General features: G+C 45.3%; 1 protein-coding gene and 1 long non-coding RNA gene across 2 annotated transcripts in view; one reads left to right on the top strand and one right to left on the bottom strand.

Moving 5' to 3' along the window:
* The window catches only part of RGMA (repulsive guidance molecule BMP co-receptor a), a 45,117-nt gene extending 35,487 nt beyond the window's left edge, over positions 1–9,630 (bottom strand). The window contains exon 1 of the mRNA XM_059056119.2: positions 9,204–9,630. Within this exon, the coding sequence (XP_058912102.1) occupies positions 9,204–9,217 (14 nt within the window). The 5' untranslated portion in view covers positions 9,218–9,630. The remainder of the gene's footprint in view (positions 1–9,203) is intronic.
* Positions 9,209–16,641, top strand: part of LOC131752094 (uncharacterized) — a 223,494-nt gene continuing 216,061 nt past the window's right edge. The window contains exon 1 of the long non-coding RNA XR_010839763.1: positions 9,209–9,566. This is a non-coding gene — a long non-coding RNA (uncharacterized lncRNA). The remainder of the gene's footprint in view (positions 9,567–16,641) is intronic.

The following is a 16,641-nucleotide window of genomic DNA, read 5'->3' as shown; positions in this document are numbered from 1 at the left end:
TGCCCGTACCTGACTCCCAGGACCCATCCTGGGGCCTCATCTGGAACATTTCTGGGTTCTCCCAAGCGAAATGTTGCTGAGCAAGTAGGAAATGTTATTTGAAAAGTGACACTTCTATGTTTTAGTGTCAGCATGAAATTCTTCAGCAGTCATACCCAGCAATACTACTGTATACCTGAAACCACACCTTGTGAACATTTAGTAACCTCTTGTTTTAAAGCAACATCCGGGTACCCATACCGAGATGCACCCGGTTCCTGTAAGGGAGGACAGACCACCCAGTGTCTACTTCTCCCCATTCCAGTAAGTTCTTGGGAGAAGAACCAGCTTGGACCCATTTATCCACCAAATGGCAACTATTTGAACTGATCAGCGAGTCTGCGTCTCTCTCCCAACCAGCAGAAGACCGCAGTATTTGGATTAATGAACAAGTCGGTGCCGAGCACAAATGCCACAGACATTTAGCAATAGGAACAGAGGACCAAGTTATTCATCAAACTCAAAATTGTTTAGAATGGCTAATGCAAAGCTGAAATAAAGAAGATCCCCAGCTGATGGGTGGTGGGGAAGGGTGCCAATCGAGAAAGAACAAATGTGTTGCTTATGTGACATTATCCTCTACCACCATGGTATTCTTTTTTTTCAGTTTGTTGGAGGCTGGGGGAATGTCTTCACTTTTACATTACAGAGGCAATATGGCATGCTGGCCAAGAACATGCAGTCTGAACAGACTGTCTAAACCTCAGTTATCTCATCTGAAAAATGGGGATAAGGCTCCCTCAGAGGATTATTGTGAGGATTAAAAGAGTTAACACAATAATAGAAAATTTAGAGCAGATGCCTGGCATAGAGTAAGTGTTGATAAGTAGTTGCCAATGTTAGTTTTATATCATGGATAAGAATCATTGTTTTGATTGTAACAAAGTATCTACTATGTACCTGATTCTGCTAGAGCCTTTGTATGTGTGGGGACTGTGGGGGAATCTGTAGAGTTCCCCAAGGACTTTTATTTTATTTTTTAAATTTAAAAAAATTAAAAAATTATTAATACAATTTTTAAAGGTTACACTCCATTTACAATTATTACAAAATATTGGCTATATTGCCCATGTTGTACAATACATCCTTGTAGCCTATCTTACACCTGACAGTTTGTATCTCCCACTCCACCAGCTCTGTATTGCCAGCCCCTCCCCACTGGTAACCACAGGTTTGTTCTCTATACCTGTGAGTCTGCTTCTTTTTATTTTGTTATATTCACTAGTTCGTTGTATTTTTTAAAATTCCACATATAAGTGATATCATACAGTATTTGTCTTTCTCTGTCTGATGTATTTCACTTAGCACAATGCCCTCCAAGTCCATCCATGTTGCTATAAATTACAAAATTCCATTCTTTTTTTATGGCTGACTAATATTCCATTGTGTGTATATATATGTGAGTGTGTGTGTATATCTTTATCTCTATCTATCTATCTATCTATTTATCTATATGACATGTCTTCTCTATGCATTCATCTCTTGATGGACACTTAGGTTGCTTCCACATCTTGGCAATTTTAAGTAGTGGTGCTATGAGTACTGGGGTGCACGTATCTTTTTGAATTAGTGCCCAAGGACTTTTATATAACCTTGACTTCTGGGTGGGTTCTAAGCACATGATCAGTTATACTCAAATTTTGTTGATCAACCACTATAAGACAAAGTCTTCCACGTAACTGTAGTGTGGTCTCAACTATGAGATGGGCTGTCTCCATTTCAAAATGGGGAGACTGAGACTCAGGGAGACTATGTGACTTGTCCAAGGTCACCAAGAATATAAATGGCAGGGAGAGGCCCAAAACCAGGCCTTATGATGCCAAGTCCAATGTATTTCCCACCAAATCACAGCTACTTCTCATCTTCACCGGGGTTTACTTTTTCCTGTTATGCTCCATCTGTATAATGATGGGTCATTCATTAGAGATGTGAGCATGTTTAGAGATACACTGTTTTCCAAAAACAAACAAAAATATTAAAATGTTTTAAGGAAAGAAACATTTTCCTGAACCATCTCCCCTACCCCCCTAAAACCTTATCAAGTTGAAATACTTATAGAATTCTTCTTCTTTCTTTTGGATGTTAAATGTATCTTTAGGTCAAGGTTTCATAGAGTGCTTACCTGACTTAATAGCCTCTGAGTGACAGGTAAATATTACACAACACAATGTTAGGTAAATCTATCTACAGTATCAATTCATTGCAGTCCGTTCAGACCTCAAGCTATTCAGAGCATGTCTTCATTAAATTCAAAGCCAGATGGGCTTCCACCACTAGAGATTGGTCATTGACTCAGAAAGGGAGGACTTGGGTGCCATCTTGGTTTGGGTGCCATTTTGGCTTGGGTTTGCTTTGCCCTCATTGACTCTTGGCCCACGTGTGTGTATGTAGGGAGCAGTATGCTCCCTAGCAATGAACCCCTGAAGTCAGTAGACTCTGCCAGTAGCATCCATTTGCTCATGATGAAATCAGATGCTTGGAGTTTAGGGATCTCCTTTCTCAAAATGCTCTTAGCAGAGAGAAATAAAAGCAATGTAAAACCCTCACAGCACTGAAGAGGGTGGCATCTAGCTTTTCCTTACCATATGATCTTGAGATACCCAAGGATACAAAACCAAGTATGCCTCAGGACAGTAAGGGAAGCACTTCGAAATCAGTATTCTGAAATTTGAATTTCAAACTATTTTAGCTGCACTGACTGATGTAAAAACAACACAAATTAAACTCCCACGAATCCCTTGTTCTGGGGCAGAATGACCTATCAACCTTAGGAGTGAGGGGTTATTAGCAGGTCTGGACCTGTGAGGGGAAGACCTCATGAACCTCGTCACATCTACAGGTGAGCCTGCACTCAAAGCTCTCTCTCTCTTTTATTTTGGCCATACCACACAGCTTGCAGGATCTCAGGTCCCCAACCAGGGACCGAACCCAGACCATGGCAGTGAAAGCCCTGAATCCTAACCACAAGACCACCAGGGAACACCCATAAGCTCTACATGTCTTTTTGCTTGCATAAATGGAAGCCCGTCTGAGAAAGCGCAATTGTATAAAAAATCTATTTATTATTTGTAGTCTACCTCTTTCCATAAAGGATATTAAATTAAATGTAAATGAAATTTTTATACCAAAACTTCCAAACAAATATTAATTCTTATCCTTTCCAATTAATTCTTGTCCTTTTCAAGGTACCAACTGTTTTGAAGAAAGCTGGTAGTTTTTATGATTCTGTGAATGAAATACGCATTTCCACGTGCTCTTCTGTTATGAATCTGTCACATTCACACTTGTCAAGTGGAGCACAAGGTGCTGGATGGTGAGCCAGGGTTCAACTACAGACCATGAGAGAAACTGAAGTAGGGAAGTTCATTACTCACAGGTCCTGGAGGAAGTACCTGTTGCACTTCTAGGGGCCACGTGGGGAAGTCAAGGCCCAGTGCAAACAGAAAACAGGACCTGGGGCACATGTCTTGATTACGGTCTGTGGGCAGAGTGCTTTGCGGTCAATAGGCCAGATAGGTCAATTCAAACCAAAAGAGTGAGCTTTCGGTGAGCCTGATGGGGGTCTTAGCTGAGGGGTGCACAAGGGGCAGGCCCTGGGGAGGAGGGGAGACTGCGGATCACGAGGGCTGGCTGCAACCTAGTGCATGCACTTTCACGAGGGGGCTGGTGTCAATTTAAGGTCCCCACAGGCCACTTGGCCAAACAAAATGGATGCAGAGGCAGCAATACCATGGGGTAGCTTAGCTGCACCCTCAGCAGTCCAAGGGACTTGTTCTTGTAAGAGTCATCTATTCTCCTTTATTCTATTCTATTCTGGGGCCGACGATGCACACTAGCAGCAAATTTCCAAGTCACTGCGATGGCCCAGCAGATGTTTCCTGAGCTAGCCTCTTTGACAGCCAGGTAAATGCATCCCTGCAAGGGGTAACCAGGAAGGTCTGGTAGTCTCACAAGCAGATTGGACTTTGATGAAGAGGATAAAACTGTGAAAGCACCTTGAACAACTAGATACCATGGATTTTAAATAGCGAACCTGGAGGAAAATACACACTGTGGTCCAGATCAATTGGGAGATGTATTAAAAAGTCTGTCTGGAGACTGAATTCTCAGGTGGAGTGTCTGCGTTGTGACTGACAAGGCTTTTACCATGACGGTTGTTTAGGAAACCATTGTGGGTCAGTCTTTGTATGTTCCTATGTTTCCACCTGGTCTCATTTAAAGAAGTCATCAAGGAGAAAACTCCTAAAGAGGATGAAAAATTGTTTGCATCCACCTTCAAGAAGAATAAGTGTGCTAAGAAGAAGAAATGGGAGATTTCTCAGAAAACTAAAAATACAACTACTATATGACCCAGCAATTCCACGCCTGGGCATATACTTGAAAAAAACAAAAACACTGATTCTAAAAGATACATGCATCACCATGTTCATAGCAGCATTATTTACAATTTACAACTACCAAGATATGGAAGCAACCATAGATGTGATATATATACATGCTGGAATACTACTCAATCATAAAAAAGAATGGAATTTTGCCATTTGCAGCAACATGGATGGACTTGGAGGGCATTGTGCTAAGTGAAATAGGTCAGACAGCAAAGAAAAATACCGTATGTTATCACCTATTTGTGGAATCTAAAAAACACAACAAACTAGTGAATATAACAAAAAAGAGGTAGACTCCAAGATATAGAGAACAAACTAGTGGTTACCAGAAGGGAGAGGGAAGTGGGGAGGGGCAATACAGGTGTAGGGGATTAAGACATGTCAACTATTATGTATAAAATAAGCTACAAGGAGGGCTTCCCTGGTGGCGCAGTGGTTGGGAGTCTGCCTGCCGATGCAGGGCACACGGGTTCGTGCCCCGGTCTGGGAGGATCCCACATGCCACGGAGCGGCTGGGCCCGTGAGCCATGGCCGCTGAACCTGCGCGTCCGGAGCCTGTGCTCTGCAACGGGAGAGGCCACAACAGTGAGAGGCCCATGTACCATTAAAAAAAAAAAAAAAAAAAAAAAGCTACAAGGATATATTGTACAACATGGGGAATATAGCCAATATTTTATAGTAACTATAAATGGAGTAAAACCTTTAAAAATTGTGAGTCACTATATTGTACATCTGTAACTTATATAATGTGGTATATCAATTACACTTCAATTAAAAAAAGAATAAGTAATGGTACCGAGCCTCTTGCTGAGGACTGAGGGAGAATATCTCTGTTCACAAGGGCAGATGTAGAGTGGGTGTCATCAGGAACTAGGACAGACTGTTGTTGTCAGTCAGGGCAAGCTGCTGCAGAGACCCTGAGCTCTGAGCGTCTCCAAAGACAAAAAAATAAAACAGAAGTGGAAACCACATCTGATGGTAACTACTAAATGATACCCTAGTGAGATATCAATCAACAAGCTTTAGGGCACTGGTACTCATATCCACTCATCTCTGTTATGCCCTGTGGAGGACACCGAATCTGTAAGAATTGGTCTTGTTTTACCAGATTGTTGACAGAATCTTTTGTTTTCAAGTTTCTGCCAGATTTTCAGACTCTGGCAAATCCAGGGTCCTGATTCCTGAAATTTCTCCATCTTGGAATGTTGCTTTAAACAAACAGTTGAAAAATGAGAAGTAAACTCAACCGGCAATTTTGTCATTATTTTCCACAAAAACAGTGCCTGCTACACTTTAATTTTTTACAGCAGTAATCTGGATATAATAATTTTATAAGGTACACAATGCGCATTTATGTTTGTCAAGTAGCAGTGACTTTACATCTTTCAAATGGGGCTATAAAAGATACTTGCATTGGGCTTCCCTGGTAGCGCAGTGGTTGAGAGTCCGCCTGCCGATGCAGGGGACACGGGTTCGTGCCCCGATTTGGGAAGATCCCACATGCCGCGGACCGGCTAGGCCCGTGAGCCATGGCCGCTGAGCCTGCGCGTCCGGACCCTGTGCTCCGCAACGGGAGAGGCCACAACAGTGAGAGGCCCGGGTACCGCAAAAAAACAAACAAAAAACTTCCATTTAGCATTTTTTCCAATTTCTGCCCAAATCTCAAAATTTCTTCTGCCTCTTGCCCACAGATTATGAAGTTTCACACCTCGGTGGGTATTCTTGCCTCCTGACCCAGAGGTTCTAGTGTGATACATCATTTTTTACTCATAGGTCAGACCTGGCTAAAAAACTGGCATCGTTTTAAAAGATATTCATTTGTCACCAAGGAAACTGACTTCTGCCTGACCTTGTCTGCACACTTGGGTGAGACAGTTCTTCATTTCTTCCATTGCCCTGTTCATTGCTCTTCAGAGCTCTGTTGCTAAGGGAAGGGAAGCTGAAATTGTGGTGTCATTCAGTCAAAATAAGAAAAAGAGAAGCCTGTCATCTGAACAGGGCTGGATACCATAGGTGAGAAAGCCTGGGTCTCCTTCAAGTTAAGTCTATGTTATGTTTGTTGAATGAATAAACAATGAATGTTGTTTGAAAAGCAAAGCCATTCTCCAGAGAGCCACAGGAACACTGCAGACACGTAAATGTGGTTTGAACTTACACTTGGGATGTTATAAGTCAAGTTCTAGAACAGCGATCTTTAAGTAGGAGTGCCTCCTTGTTTCACAGAAATAACAGATTCCAGTAAGCCTGAACTCTGTTTATGATTGGTTTCATTTGGGTATATCCTGTCTCTTTTTCTGGATGGCAGGCTTCTGGAGAGATAGGTGAACATATCTCCTAAGGCATGCCCTATTTGGGGACCATACTTGGTAAAACCAAGCACTTGAGTTTAATTCATTTGGTAGCAAGGCTGTAGGGAAAAAAGCACTTTAAACTCGCAGAACCTTGGCTATTCCTCTTCACCTCTCTGGCTATCAGTTTCCTCTTCTCCATCATTGTGAGAGTGACTTGAAAAACTCCCTGTCCCAATGTTAGGAATGCTCAGTACTTATTCATTTTATTTTGCATCTCCTCATCTAAGAATTCCTGTATTGGGCTCCCACAGGGCGGTTGAAGAGCCAAGTCAAGGGTCATATTAACCAGGAGCTTTTCATCCTCCATTCTGTATTATTACACCCACTGGGGAGGGAGCAAGTCACGCCCTGGAGAGGCTTGTAAGGCAAGAAAGCAGACAGAGGTTTCTCAGCAAAGGTCAGAGAAGCCCTCTTTGAATAAGATGCCAGGTTCCTGCCAAGACCCTCTTTGTCATAAATCTAGTTATTAAATAAACACCTGCAAACGGCGAGGCAGTCTGAGATAGCGTGGGGAGTAAGCAGATAAGCCACCCACCACTCCATATGTCTATTCAGAGCATAAGCACCTGTCACCTGGGAGGGAAATGATGGGAGCAGGGCTATTGAAAAAAGGAGGCTGGGACCTCCCTCACCATCACCACAGCTCAGAGGATCTTAAGGGGGCAAGGGTCCTCCCCACAAGGAGAACACCACACCGCTCTACAAGGAAGCAGACTACACTTGAGAACAGGGAGAGTCCAGCTCAGTGCTAATATCATCTGGCCTGGAAGGTGGCAGCAAAAACCAGGCACCAAGGACAGGGAGCCCCACCCACAGTCTTTGTCCGCTTCGTTTGCTGTCCAGCAAAGTCTGCCCCAATTGCTAACTGGAGATCATGTCCCTCTCATAAAGGAGGCCTGCTTGTCACTCGCTGTGGTAGTGGAACAGCAGGAAGCCTCTTCTTTGTGTAAAAAAAAAAAATGCCATTTTGGTATATTATACCTTTCCTGTACAGATCTGCACCAGACTCTTTCCCAATTCTCCTTCAGCTGCCCTTCAGAGCACAGCCAATCTCTTTTCTAGGGGTTATGGCTCAAGATTCGCCTGAAAAATCACTCATCTGTGATACAAGGGAGAAGACCATGCTCCGTGCATAGGTTTTTCCGATTTCTGGGATAGATGCCCAGAGAACAGGCACAGACTCACCGGCAGGCAACATTTTACTTTATGTTCTTGCTAGAGGACCCTCAAGCCAGAAGGAGAAGGTGACGATCTCTTCGAGGTGACAACGTGCCACTCAGTACGAGCTGAAGTTCCGGCCCTTGAGCTCGGCATGCGGAGCTGGGGGCGTCGCTGAGCTCCCTCTCAGCCGGACTGTAAATACACCTAGAAATACTCATCCCAGGACCCGCATGCTGGTTCCTGCCTCCACGCCTCGCGCCGGAATCTCCTACTTTGAGAACACCCAACTTCTCGGCCCAAAAGAAACGCGCAGCGTACCATTTCCGCTAGATGGCGAGATTTCCCCTAATCCGATCGTAAGACATCCGATTTATAAAATAAATACAATCCAACGCCTTCCGAAACCACACCACATAATAGCAGCTCGCAGGCCCCCATTAAAAAACTCAATTTTGGGGAACTGATTCTACCTCCGAGCAAATCTTATGCAATTACATTAAGAGGATGCAATCAAGAATTGCATCCGAGCGTCCCCCACATCGACCCTCCACCTAAATACACCTGTTCCCCTGCCCCACTCGTTCCCTGGGATGAGCCACGGCTCGGGCCACGCGTGCAGCCGTCGCTGTGCCCGGCCCGCCGGGCCCACCTGTCCACTTAGGAACTTCAGGGCCACTCGGGGATCCTATCCCTTAAACACTCATCCCAAGTCCCTCACCCTCCTGCGCACCTGCCCTCCCAGGCAAAGGACCGCTCGGACCCGAGCTCAGACAGGGCGCCGCGTCGACGCCCCCCGGGGCAGGCGCTCCAGCCGCGGCTCTGCAGCTGGCTAGGCAGCCGGGAGCGGAGCAGGAGGAGGGGGCCGGGCGAGTCGTGCCAATGGGGGTTCACGGCTGGACAGCCGGGTGGCCCACTCAGTTCCAGGCTCCGCGGGCCGATTGCAACGGCCGCGCGGGAGAAAGGGAGCTCCCAGCACGCGCACAGTGGTACAGACGTTCGCCGGGTCTGCCCAGCCACGCGCGCTGCCGGCTGCCCGGGGAGAGCATTTTAGGAAAAAAAGAGCAAATACCAAACCACAAAAACTTTACTGCTGCCAAGAGCTAAAGGGATCGAGGCGCAGCAAAGCTCCAAATCTGGGCAAGATGGGAGCAAGATGAGACGCAGGGTTGGGGAGGACCACAGCGGTGTCGTGCCCCGAGCAAGTGGCGGCGGCGCCTCCTGTTTGTCAAGAGCCGGGTCCGTCTCGCTCCAGGCCCACGCTTACCTTGGCGGCTGCATGAGCCCCTGCAGCCCGCGGGGGGTGGCGCTGGCGGGGCTGCGGGCGAAGAGGGGGTGCCGGGGCGCCGCTCGTCGGCCCCGGGGCAAAGTGGGAGGGGTTCGGCAGGCGATGGTCCCCGCCGCCCGGGCCGGCTCAGCAGCGGCCCGGGGCGCGCCGCCTGCTCCCGGGCTGCATGCCTGCGAGCGCCTGGAGGAGCCGGCCCGTGAGTGAACGGCTAGTGCTTCCCCAGCCTAGCGGCTCGGGCGGCGCAGCCCGCGCTCAGGAGACAACTGCAGAGTCGGGCTGTTCGGGTTTAGCCCCCTCCCTCGCCCGGCCCCAGCCGGCAGCCGCGGAGCGCGGCGTCGAGAGGTTCGTTTGCGCGCGGAGGGGAAGGGGCGGGCCGGCCGCCCGGGGCGCAGGCTGGGGGCGAGGCGGGCGGGGCCGGCGTGGAGGGGGCGGGATAAGAGGTGGGGGTGCGGGCTCGGATTGCCCCGCCCGCCGCGGCTGCACCTTCACGCATCAGCACCAGTGCGGCGGTGGGGTACGTACGCTGCAAAGTCAAGACTTCCCTAAACGCAGGGTTAGGGGGGCGCGGGCGGCAAGTGCGGCGACCCGCGAGGCGCCTCCAACTTTCCTAATCTCCCGCTGGGATGTCCTGGAGAGTACGTTTCCATCATCAGTTCCATGATGGTCCAAGGGTGGGCGGGCGCGAGGTGTTACTCTGAGGTTTCTGGAATAGACAGTCACATCCACAAGAAACGCTGCTGCTCTCTGCAGCGATGCACCTTTGTTGTACTGAGATGTTTGTTTCTTTAAGAATCTTCTTTTAAAAAATTAACACAAATGTATTAAATGTGTAATACGTGGATACGTTCTTGTGTACAATTTTACAAAGCTCAGGCATATCTAGAGTAAAAAGAAGACCATAATACATCCCCTCCCCATGACTGCGGCTCCCCAGAAGTAACCTCGGGTCAGGGTGTGCTCCGCTGCGGGTCTTTCCGGTCCTTGCTCTGCGATTTTACATGCACACGCACGGATTGCGAGTGGATTTTCACGGGCTTTTAAAAAGAATGTTTCACCATGCAGCGCATGCACACACTGGCGAGAACACGGCCACTTCGGCCGCGGTAAATTCCCCAGAGGCTTCCGGAGTCCAGGGAAAGATCCTTGCAGTGAAACAGCAAAGAGCCACCCAATCGCCCTGTGCAAATCTGAAACTCTAGCCGGGGCATTAAGTCAGCCTGAACACACAGCTCACGCCTAAATTAGCATTGCACGGTTAGAGAAATTTGCTAGTGCATTTCAAACAGGGTTATGGCCTTCGCATTCTTACAGAAAACAAGCTGTCTTGGATTTTGATACGATGAGAACTCTTTGGATTTGCAAAATAAAAAGGTATTATCTACATTAAAACACGATCGTTATTTATGCTTGTGGTCTTGAGGGGTGTGGTTTTAACTCAATATTCTGTGTTTTATTGGCATTGAGGTAATCTATAGCTGGTATATAAATAAAATCCAGGTGATTTAGCAGGAAGAGATTGGGTATTGGGATGGTTGCTTTCTATAATTAGCTCTGACCTTGGGCAAGCGTTTTAGCTCTGTTGGGCCTCAGTTTCCTCATCTATAAATAGAGGAGTTGTACTGGATGTTGGGGGTGGAGAGAGAGAGAGAGAGAGAGAGAGAGAGAGAGAGAGAGAGGGAGGAAGAGCCCTAACAGTTGGTGAACAACAGATTTCTTCCTTTATCCATCTTTCAATTCAGCTCTAACCTCGCTCGCCTCCTTAGGGAAGGCTCTCCCAGCACTGCATGCTTTCCTTCCTAACGCTGATCTCACTTTGCAGTTATGCACTGGTTAGCATGACCCTTACCTAGTTGGGCCTCTCCCTTCAGACTGTATGTGCCTTGAGGGCAGTAACCAGGACCACCTGGGGTCATCGTTACATTCCCTAGCACTTATTTTAGTGCCTGGCATGTAATAGGCACCCTACAAGAATCTCTGAATGACTATCACCCAGATAGTAGATTTCTTACTGCTTTTCCAAATCCCTTGGCATTTTTAAAAGATCTGTAAGTGGAAACATTTTAAAATGAAACCTTTGGAAAGTACCCAGCAGGGTTTTTCCATCTTGGGGGGACAAACAGTCCACTGTCTAGATGAGGACAGACGATTCTTAGCTTAACCACAGGCTGTGGAGACAGCCAGCAGCTATTTACCTTGATGAGCATCAGCTCCCATGGAGAAGACAACGAATATTAATGTTACTCATTAAGTGCTTGATTAAGTTGGAACCAGGCATAGGCAGTTGCAATGTACACACGAGCACTCAGAGTTAAATGAGGCCGTGGAGTGTGTTTAGGTTGCAAATTAACGAATGTACGTTCTCTGAACCAGCAATCTAGAAACATTCCTAATATCAAGCTCCAGGGAATGCTTGCCTTTCTTTACTGCAGAGGGTTTGAATTCCTTAAAAAGTTGCACTGGAAGTGGGCTAACCTGGGTTCAAGAGTTAAAAAAAAGATTAAGGCCATTATGATATAAGGGGTGGGAGGGGGAATGAATGTCTAATGCAGCATAAGACTAGTATCTCTTAATCTCTCTCTTGGCCCGTGCAGAGTTGCCAAGGGAGAGGTTAAAATCTGGCTTCACATTTAAAGAGGAAAACAGGAGTGCTAGGGTGGCCACCATTTCTCGGCCACTCTTTTGCTTTTCTCTTGTTTGGAAGGGGTAGGTACAGTCGCGGATGCCCCTCCAAGCCCGTTGCGGAAACCTTTGGTTTCCGCGGAGAGCTTTAGTCTTCCAGGAAGGGTGCTGTGTCAGTGAGGCTGATGCAGCTCCAGCTGGTGGGAGGAGGTGCCACCCCAGTGCAGGGAGCGCCTGTGCTACTGGGGGGTGGAGCAATGTGCTGTCTGTTTCCAACTAGAGATGGCACCTGCTGGCAAGAGGGCAGCCTCAGAAAGTGGATTCCTGGTGAAATTGATTAAGGATTTCTTCCCAGCTGGCAAAACAACGTGAAGCGATTGGCATGACCCTCCACTGAGGGCTGTCACCAGGAGCTGTCCCTTTGGATTGGGTATCACTCCATTATGTTTTTCTGGGTAAATTCAGGTTCAAAAATAAAAGTGCAGCTTAAAGGAGAAGCAGGTCAGGAGCTGTCGTAGGAGCCTGTTAAAGAGAGAGGGGCTGACTGTCACATCCTTGGCTTCAGTCAGACGCAGCGAGGCAATGGGTGCTGAGGACTCTTGTTTTGCATAGACGAGAAGACGTTGTGCTAACTGGATGCGTCCCAGAGGCATCCCCTGCTCTAATAAATCCAGTGCGTTTTGTGTCAAGCAGCTATTCTACGGCTGGCACTGTACTTGACCCTGCAGTAGGCATCTGCTTGAGGAACACAGCCCCTGTCTGTAAGACACTTGCAGTCCAGTGGAAGAAAGAAAAGAAGAGCAAAGACGTCTCAGTAGTTGGGGTTTTGAGGGTGCCTGAGCAGCTCCATTTTTCATCTCATCAGCCCCTCTCCTCATATATTGTAATTATAGTGAAATATGGTGCTTGTGCAAATGCAGCTTTTTTTTTTTTTTTGGTCCTGACGTTTTCTTTTTTAATTTTTTAATTTAATTTTATTTATTTTTTTATACAACAGGTTCTTATTAGTCATCAATTTTATACACATCAGTGTATACATGTCAATCCCAATCGCCCAATTCATCACACCACCATCCCCCCACCCCCATGGCTCTCCCCCCTTGGTATCCATACATTTTTTCTCTACATCTGTGTCTCAATTTCTGCCCTGCAAACTGGTTCATCTGTACCATTTTTCTAGGTTCCACATACATGCTCTAATATACGATATTTGTTTTTCTCTTTCTGACTTACTTCACTCTGTATGACAGTCTCTAGATCCATCCACATCTCAACAAATGACCCGTTTTCGTTCCTTTTTATGGCTGAGTAATATTCCATTGTATATATGTACCACATCTTCTTTATCCAGTCGTCTGTCGATGGGCATTTAGGTTGTTTCCATATCCTGGCTATTGTAAATAGTGCATGTGTCTTTTTGAATTATGGTTTCCTCAGGGTATATGCCCAGTAGTGGGATTGCTGGATCATATGGTAATTCTGTTTTTAGTTTTTCAAGGAACCTCCATACTGTTCTCCATAGTGGCTATATCAATTTACATTCCCACCAACAGTGCAAGAGGGTTCCCTTTACTCCACACCCTCTCCAGCATTTGTTGTTTGTAAATTTTCTGATGATGCCCATTCTAAGTGGTGTGAGGTGATACCTCATTGTAGTTTTGATTTGCATTTCTCTAATAATTAGTGATGTTGAGCAGCTTTTCATGTGCTTCTTGGCCAATATATGTCTGTATGTCTTCTTTGGAGAAATGTCTATTTAGGTCTTCTGCCCATTTTTGGATTGGGTTGTTTGTTTTTTTAATATTGAGCTGAATGAGCTGTTTGTATATTTTGGAGATTAATCCTTTGTCCGTTGATTCGTTTGCAAATATTTTCTCCCATTCTGTGGGTTGTCTTTTCATCTTGTTTGTAGTTTCCTTTGCTGTGCAAAAGCTTTTAAGTTTCTTTAGGTCCCATTTGTTTAATTTTATTTTTATTTCCATTACTCTAAGAGGTGGATCAAAACAGATCTTGCTGTGATTTATGTCAAAGAGGGCTCTTCCTATGTTTTCCTCTAGGAGTTTTACAGTGTCCGGTCTTACATTTAGGTCTCTAATCCATTTTGAGTTTATTTTTGTGTACGGTGTTAGGGAGTGTTCTAATTTCATTCTTTTACATGTAGCTGTCCAGTTTTCCCATCACCACTTACTGAAGAGACTCTTTTCTCCATTGTATATCCTTGCTTCCTTTGTCGTAGATTAGTTGACCATAGGTGCATGGGTTTATCTCTGAGCTTTCTATCTTGTTCCACTGATCTATGTTTCTGGTTTTGTGCCAGTACCATATTGTCTTGATTACTGTAGCTTTGTAGTATAGTCTGAAGTCAGGGAGTCTGATTCCTCCAGCAACGTTTTTTTCCATCAGGACTGCTTTGGCTATTCAGGGTCTTTTGTGTCTCCATACAAATTTTTTTGTTCTAGTTCTGTAAAAAATGCCATTGGTAATTTGATAGGGATTGCATTGAATCTGTAGATTGCTTTGGGTAGTATAGTCATCTTCACAATATTGATTCTTCCAATCCAAGAACATGGTATATCTCTCCATCTCTTGGTATCATCTTTAATTTCTTTCATCGGTGTCTTATAGTTTTCTGCATTCAGGTCTAAACCTACCTACCTAGGTAGGTTTAGTCCTAGGTATTTTATTCTTTTTGTTGCAGTGGTAAATGGGAGTGTTTCCTTAATTTCTCTTTCAGATTTTTCATCATTAGTATATAGGAATGCAAGAGATTTCTGTGCATTAATTTTGTATCCTGCAACTTTACCAAATCCATTGATTAGCTCTAGTAGTTTTCTGGTGGCATCTTTAGGATTCTCTATATATAGTATCATGTCATCTGCAAACAGTGACAGCTTTACTTCTTCTTTTCCAATTTGTATTCCTTTTATTTCTTTTTCTTCTCTGAGTGCAGTGGCTAGGACTTCCAAGACTATGTTGACTAATAGTGGCGAGAGTGGACATCCTTGTCTTTTTCCTGATCTTAGAGGAAATGTTTTCAGTGTTTCACCATTGAGAATGATGTTTGCTGTGGGTTTGCCATATATGGCCTTTATTATGTTGAGGTAAGCTCCCTCTGTGCCTACTTTCTGGAGGCTTTTTATCATAAATTGGTGTTGAATTTTGTCGAAAGCTTTTTCTGCATCTATTGAGATGATCATATGGGTTTTCTCCTTCAATTTGTTAATATGGTGTATCACATTGATTGATTTGCGTATATTGAAGAATCCTTGCATCCCTAGGATAAACCCCACTTGATCATGGTGTATGATCCTTTTAATGTGTTGTTGGATTCTGTTTGCTAGTATTTTGTTGAGGATGTTTGCATCTATATTCATCAGTGATATTGGTCTGTAATTTTCTTTTTTTTGTAGTATCTTTGTCTGGTTTTGGTGTCAGGGTGATGGTGGCCTCATAGAATGAGTTTGGGAGTGTTCCTTCCTCTGCAATTTTTTGGAAGAGTTTGAGAAGGATGGGTGTTAGCTCTTCTCTAAATGTTTGATAGAATTCACCTGTGAAGCCATCTGGTCCTGGACTTTTGTTTGTTGGAGCAAATGCAGTTTTAAGGCCAGTCTCTGGCTTTCCCTTCCAATCAGTCTGCAGCTCAGAAGCCCCTACAGACTCTTTGGAGTTGACACTGCAAGGTAGAGGGGCAGAAGAGACAGAAGGAAAGTGCACAGTGTCACGGGATTTAGAAGGCAGGTTCATTACTAGTTGGAAGGATTTGGAAAGTCTTTAGAGAAGTGTTGCTTGAGATGGTCTCTGATGGATGGACTTGATTTTAGTGTACGGATGATCGGGAAGGAGGGAGAGTATTCCAGGCAGGGGCATGCCATGAAAAAAGGCCTGGAGATAGCAAAAGGTGGCCAAGTTCATTAAAGAGTGGTTTAATCTAGTTGGAATTCATGTGCTGGAACAGAGATGTCATGGAGACAGCAGGTTAGGGTGATAACGTGGGAAAGCTTAGTTGCAGAATGACTAATAGGGAGCCATTGAAGGTTATTGAGCAGAGGAATAATGTAAGTGAAGCTGCATTTTAGGTAGGTCAATGGAAGATGGTTTGGAGAAACAAGAGGTGGAAGACCAGCCAGAAGTTTCTCTTAATCTTGGCACATTTTTGTCAGGAGCATGACCCAAGGTGCTAAGAGTGTACTGGAAGGTATGAGGCTGGTAAAAGACCCACATGCTTTGCAGAAGTGGGAGACAGAGGAGTATCAAAGTGTCAGAGGGAATAATTGCTCATTATAGAGACTGGCAAGGTATGAGGACAATCTTGGAAGGGGGTGGATGGCTATTGGACCAATCAACGTTGTCTTCACATGGGAGGGAGCCCTAAAACCATACTGAGAAAATCACCCAATTTTCCATATTTGATAGTACGTACATGTGTTTGAGCTAAAACCCAGTTCCTGTGCTCACCATAAGAAAAGAAGACCTAGTTCATTCATTGTTTCTCTGCAGCTTTCTTTCCCATAGGCCGGTCATTTGCTGTCTAGTGGTAAGGACCAAAATAAGGCAAAATAAATTTTTTTATTTTTTTTTCGGTTAGATAAGCAAACTGTCAGCCTCAGGAATAGAAAGCAAACAACACATTTTTTCATGCTGTTTCATGCATTTGGACAATAGAATAAGGAGGTGGGAAAGCAGGCTGTTCTGTGAGGCTTTGCTGGCTGGCTTAGCCAGGAGGAGAGCTGGAAGGTTTGGGCAGCCACAGCTGCAGGAGAACAGCTGGGATGTGGTCGGCGAGCACATCCACCCACCC

This window comes from Kogia breviceps, chromosome 3 (assembly GCF_026419965.1).
Source record: "Kogia breviceps isolate mKogBre1 chromosome 3, mKogBre1 haplotype 1, whole genome shotgun sequence".
Classification (NCBI taxonomy): domain Eukaryota; kingdom Metazoa; phylum Chordata; class Mammalia; order Artiodactyla; family Physeteridae; genus Kogia; species Kogia breviceps.
Note: the sequence above shows the minus strand (reverse complement) of the source record. Positions and strands in the feature narration are given on the sequence as shown.